The 6,324-nt window shown below is 45.1% G+C and overlaps 1 protein-coding gene and 1 long non-coding RNA gene across 2 annotated transcripts; both read right to left on the bottom strand.

The window, feature by feature from the left end:
* Positions 1-296: 296 nt before the first annotated feature.
* Positions 297-3,208, bottom strand: LOC129151763 (spermatogenesis-associated protein 31D3-like; the record flags this gene model as incomplete). Its single annotated transcript, XM_054727666.1, has 3 exons — positions 297-2,030; positions 2,230-2,282; positions 2,690-3,208. Coding segments are annotated over 3 exons (747 nt in total), but the record flags the coding sequence as incomplete, so codon positions are not given.
* Positions 3,209-3,268: 60 nt separating this feature from the next.
* Positions 3,269-5,332, bottom strand: LOC114231730 (uncharacterized). The gene is made up of 4 exons (XR_008558388.1): positions 5,157-5,332; positions 4,424-4,469; positions 3,804-3,864; positions 3,269-3,514 (listed from the first exon to the last, which is right to left on the bottom strand). It is a non-coding gene; the product is annotated as an uncharacterized LOC114231730 (long non-coding RNA).
* Between the last annotated feature and the right edge of the window lie 992 nt (positions 5,333-6,324).

Below are 6,324 nucleotides of genomic sequence, written 5' to 3'. Positions count from 1 at the left end.
GAAAGATATATATGTTTACTAAAGCTAAACTAAAAGATAGGAGACACAGCCCTTCTTCTCAAACTTCATCAGGGAGGATATGAGCTGGGGCGGGGAGGGGGAATGGCACGAGGCACATGATATCTATTTCTCAACAAGAGCTCCAGGAAGCAGGTCACTTTTGGAAGCCAAAGGAAGCAAACAGTAAGAGCTGAACTAACTTCTTTCTTTCCTTAAGCGCAAGCTCTGAGATACCCCAAACCCATGCCTCCAACTGGGTACACAGAAAAGGCATCACTTTATTAGTGAAACATTTATTAGGGAAAAATCAATATTCTTCACAAGGAAGGAATTATTTTGTGGTGGGAAATTTTTTCCCATGGAAATTCTGCAGAATGGTTTTCTATCTACATATTAGAGACGGATCTCTGAACACAGTGCCTTCAGCAATGGTAAGAGCAGCAGGAGATCCCTAGGCAGCTGGAGGTTTGCAGGTTGGGCTAGGATGGCCCCTGCAGGGCACAGATTAGGGGTGCTTCTGACATAATAGCTGGTCCTTTAATGCCAGAACTTTCTCTGCAGACAGCTTCTTGGCCACAGGACTTGGTATTTGTCACTTTACAGGAGAGAGCCCTGGAATTAAAAGGCCTGGTCCCACACTGCTGAGCTTTGGGGCATCTTGAGGGCAGGTGATATCTACTACATGCTGATGCCCCAGTTTCTCTAGAAAATTCCCAGTGTCTGCTCTACTTTTAACTGGGCGTCTGCTCTGTGTGATAGATATGGGGCTGCCCTTTTCCTGGGAGTTTTCTTGCTGTTTGCATTTTATCCCAAGATAAAGCCATTGAAAAAAACAAAGGGGGTTATTTTATTTCTGAACAGGCTTTCAGGAGGAGACTGTGCCTTCTGTGATGGGGTCTGGGGAGACTTGCTCCCGAGCCTCTCCTTTAATGGCAGGTCCTGAGTTGGAAATCTCTTCCTTCCAGGTTGGGATGTTCCCAAGCCTGCATTCCCTCCACCAAGCTCTTCTGATGTGGAGCCTGTGGGCTTCGCTTTCTTTGCAGCGGCTGGGAAATTCTTGTCACAACCTTGAGATATTCTTAGGGACCCGAGGCTCCTGCCGCTGCTTCATACTGACTCCTCTGTTCCCCAAATGGACATGCAGCACCTGGTGAGCTGCCCCGTCCACACTGGAGACACCCTGAGCATGAGTCAGGGAGGCTTTGTTAGTCAAGCTGTCTGAGGCATGGGACACGTGAGTGCGTTGGCCTTGGGCCTGGCTCTTTTTCCTCTTCTCCAACTTCCACTTTAACTCAGAAATCAGTTGCTTCTGAGGGTCTTCTGATTTAGGATCTTGGAGGACTGATGTTTTCGCTGGGAGGCTTTCAGTTGTCAGAGTAGTTACTCCTTTACTCTCACTCACATGTATCCTTTGGGAGGTTCCCGGCTTGCTGGTTGTCGAGATGTCACTCATTTTGGATTGAAGATCATTGAGCCTCTCAGACCTGAACACGTTGGACATGGAGACTGGTTCTGATTTCTTCATTTCTTTGCCCTGACTGAAATTCATTCTCTGATCTTTTAGGGATTATGTCCAGCCCTGTTTTCCCTTGTGGGCAGCTTTGGGGGCGCGAATATTGCCTCTTAGAGAATGTCTCTGACTTACTTTACCAATGATACTGTTTGTGACTGGCAAAAGAGTCTGTCCGGCATCCTGAATTCTCTGAACCTTCTCTGCCAGCCCAAGGGCGATGAGGGTGATCATCTCAGGGTCCCCTGTCCTTCCTTGCCCACAAGTGAGGTGGCAAGGTGAGGATGATTCAGGGTTTTAGAGCTTCCTTGAAGGGATGTGAAGCCCCTAGATTTGGAATCTACCTCAGGTCAGATTGATTGAGGAGGAAGATTTGGAATCAAGCAAGGAATGAGAGGAAGTATACTTCAATTTAATGTTCTCCCTAGGTTCAAGGACTTTGGTGGGAAGGCCCCACATCCTCCTCAAATGAAACTTGGTAATGTGGACTTCCAGCCCTGGACTCAAGGAAAGAAAGCTTCTGGCACGTGTTCAGGCAGTTTTCCCTTCCCACTCATGGTACCAAACTTCTCTGTTTTATTTCAGTGTGAGATTGCACAGAAAATGTCTGTTGGATAACATGCCATGAACTATGCACAGTTACAGGGAGCCGACCCTCATTCATTTACTCAAAGTTCTTACTCAAGTTCTTTTAGGGCATTTTTCTGGTTCTCTCTGACTTACACTCTGTCCAGACACCATTGAATTTGCTCTTGACAGACTCATTATGTAGCTGTTTAGATATTTCTCAGAGTCATACCCCAAATCCTTATTAGAAGAGCTCTCTAGTCACTCAACAGAGCATCTTTTGGAGCCATTCTCTGGGCTGTGTTCCCCCTCATTCTCCTCTGGCTGAAGCATTTCTGAGCCTCTTCCACAGAAACCCTGGTTGGCTCAATCCAACATTTAGATTGTTGCTACTTTGACCCTTATTCATGGAGATGCATGAGAGGCAATATCTACTCTTTGACACAGATATCTCTGAGCAAACTCTCAGAGGCCTCATCAGTGACAGAGACACATGGATCCTGCAGAGCAGGCCCCACTGGTGTTGGATGAGCCTCTTCCCAAGGTGATGTTTTCGTTTCTCCCTAAATTCACTGCTGAGAGGAAACTTTACAGGAAAGATGGAGATTAAACATGGGCCTTAGAGGGCGGGCAGTAAGGAGAGTTGGGAGCTGAGGAACAAAATTCTTCCTGAGATCTTTGCACCACAGTAGGTAAACCCCACAAACTTTCATGTTGCTTCTGCAACACATTCCATTCCAGCTGTTGAATTTCAGATGAGGTGAGACGGTCTGATTCATTCTGAAAATACACTCCACAGACCCTAATCTGGGGTATGGGACTGAATGGTAGAACTGGGAGTGGGTATTGAATATGAACCTGGGGTTGGATCTGGGTGAGTGGTAGGGGCTGGGATTCAGGCAGGGTTTGAGATAAGGGGTTGATATCTTGGGTAATGGAGGAATCAAGAAAGATAGTATTCAGAGTCAGAGGGTCTTCTGATTGGACAATAGGATCCGCATTTGGAGTACATGTGGTGGGAAAGATGGAAAGGCAAGGTGTTGCGGGGAGGAAATGTTCACTGCAAATTCCGATTCCAGTGGAGGAAAAGGCTCTGGTGGCAGGGAGTGATCTGGTGGTAATGGTGATACAAAATCACTTAAGGGGGTCACTGGGTTAGGAGAGAGATTGGAGAGGGGTAGTGGGAAGGGCTCAGGCAGTGTAAGTTGTATTAGTTCTCCTGGAGGAACTGCTGAGAACGCAGGGGACAGAGTGAACATGGGCTAGGTCACAGGAGCTGTGGAAGCCAAAGGGGACACAGAGAGAGTAGCATCTTCCAAGGCCAATGAGGACAGCAGCTGATTCATCTCAGGGGTTGCATTATTACACACCTCACAGGAGGAGTCTGGATATAACAGCTGACGAAAGCGGATGGAATCATGATGCTGGCCCAAGCGGCTGCAGGAGACAAGAGATACAAAACTGCAGCCAAGACCAACCAGAACAAGGAAAGGAGGACCTACTGGCCTGATTGGGCAGGGAGAGCACCTGAAGCCTGCTGCCCCTTCACATTGCCCCAAATCCATGACTTCACAGTGCACTCTATAGCACTCACACCAAGGCCTTCACTCACATTCCCTGCTCTGGTGGCAACCCCCTCCCATGACTATGGAAGGCTGCACTGAATCCCGAAATTGCATAGAACATGCTAAAGAGGGATCAGGAAAAAGGGGGAAAGACCAGTCACCTTTTAAGGATAGAAATCAGCATCTTTTTCTCTTCCTCTTCCCTCTGGTAGTATCTGCAACCTGGGAAACCAGGACAGTGGGTTATATGTGATAAAGGTAGAAGCACAGGTATTACAGAGGAGTCCCTTTATGGGGGGGTCATTGGGATATTAAACTCTGAAAGCCCCAATAATTAGTAGATGAGGTCAAATGGTCAATGATAATATTAAAATGGTTCCTATAAGTATGTTGCCTCATTTATTAAGTACCTTTTACATACATTATCTCATTTGATACTGAAAACCACTGTGTGAAGCAGAGAGGTCAGTAGTTACATCAAAGAGGAATCTGATCATCCTGAAGTCAAAGTACTTTCACAAAGTTAGGATACAGAAGTGCTGACTCTCGACACCTACTGGGCAACACCCATTGTCCAGGCCCATCACTGCTTCATACTCAGGGACAGCAGAGCAGGGAATCTGAGATGTGTCTCAGGTTCTGACTGTCTTCCCAAGAGCCTGCTCTGAGGGCTCTGTTTCCTGGGTGGGATTATATCTAGCAACTGACAACCTCAATGATTATGGACCTGAGATTTCATGGAAGGGAGAGACAAAACCTTGGGGAATAGGCAGAACCTTACCTTCCTGTGTCCCACTTTTCCTTCTCCTCTTGGCTCTGCTCTGACACTATAAAAAGAAGAGAATCATTTCTCTCACTTCTCTCCTTAGGAAAATCAGACATTCATAATCCAAGAATAATATGACGCAGTTTTAATTATGAGAACATCATGTTCCTTCCTTTTATTCCTATAGCTTTAAAATATTTTTAAATTTTTCTTTTTTGAAAAATTCAAAGTAGTATTGTGTCTATGAGGTCCACACTTGATATTCTCAAAGGTGCTCTGCTCAAGAAGAGCACAGAATCAGAGGCCAACAGTTGCATCTCTGTTCTCTCAGAGAGAACAGGTTCTAGCCTCTACACAGTGCCTCTCAGCGGCTCAGCACTGCTCTCCTGATTAGCCCAACACAAGGGAAGGCTTATCAAGTGAGGCCTGACATGGGGATATGACGCATGATGAAGTGCTAGACAATTTGGTTCTTCTGTGGAGATCCCAAACTCTCAAAATAATTCAATCCAGGGCCAAGAAATCATTGTTTGGGACTTTATTGAGGAATCTGCCTTTATACCCAGATTTATACCCAGATAGTCTTTGAGCTTCAGATGGTAACCTGAGTCCTTCCTGAACCCTTAGCCCTGCCTGGTCTCTTCTCTTAGAAGAGTGATGTTCCCAACTAAACTCATTTATAAATAAGGGACTAGCAGTGGAAACAACGGTAAAGAATCTCTGTTGGGGCTTGTGTAGGGTTCCTTACCTTTTGTGTGTGTTCATTTTCACAGAAGGGTCGTGGAGTCGATAGAACTTTCACCAGGAAACAGAAGAGGAGGAGCAACCACAACACACAGAGGCAAGTTAGGGTGCAGTAACAAACTAAAGGTTCCGAGCAGAAGCTCAGATAGGCTGAAAGTCATTTTCTGAATGGCAATGCTACCTGAGGCAACTGAGCTCTGAGAATGCAGAATCCTGACTTTATTGCCAGGCCTGCATCACAGAGCACTGAGGAGTCACAAAGGGTTTCTGAGGGTGGGGAAGGGTATACCTTTAAGAGTGTGTGTCCATAGCCTCTCCCTGTACTAACCCACCATGATTTTTCTCTAGGTCCCTCTGCCCTACTCAGCCATTCTTTTTTTTTTTTTTTTAATTCTTACTTGAGGACATGTTCATTGATTTTTAGAGAGAGGAAGGTGGGGGAGAGAGAGAGGAAGAGAGAGGAGGGAGAGGGAGAGAGAGAGAGAGGGAGGGACATCTGTGTAAGAGAGAAACTCTAACCATCTGCTTCCCGCACCCTGGCTGGGATAGGTATTATGCCCACAACCTAGGCATGTGCCCCAAGCCAGAATTAATCCCATGACCAACAGCCACACTGGCCAGGGCTGCCTACCTAATTTTTTAACCCACCTGACATCATATATTTAATGTTCTCTTTATTCCATCTGTAACCCAGATATTACCTGGGTCCCCCTTTACTGTTTGGAGACCTTGACGTGGGACTCACCATGCCCACTACTTTGAAAGCCTGAAAAAAAATAAGTGGAATTTTTGCTTGTACCCAGACATTTACACTCAGGAACATGTATGTCCTCAAATCTGTCTTTCCTATAGAATGTTTTGCCTTACACGAACCAGACATAGAACTTAAAACTGAGTTCTTTAATACTCAGTTTTCTGAATTTTGAATAGCAAATTTTAGATTTTTTGTTTCAGTTAGCTTTTACTGTCTCCTATAAGAGGGGATGATTCAAATAACTAAAATAATAATTCATTATTCAACATTCACAAAACCAAAATGAGTATAAAATAAATGTAAATAATTAAACATTCAAATGATCTTGGGAGTAAATCTGTAGCACTTATTTCTCTGAAATTAGTGAAGCTTAAACTATGTAAACACTTTCAGTATATGCTATACACACACACACTAA

The sequence above is a fragment of the Eptesicus fuscus genome, chromosome 15 (genome assembly GCF_027574615.1).
Source record: "Eptesicus fuscus isolate TK198812 chromosome 15, DD_ASM_mEF_20220401, whole genome shotgun sequence".
Lineage (NCBI taxonomy): Eukaryota > Metazoa > Chordata > Mammalia > Chiroptera > Vespertilionidae > Eptesicus > Eptesicus fuscus.
Note: the sequence above shows the minus strand (reverse complement) of the source record. Positions and strands in the feature narration are given on the sequence as shown.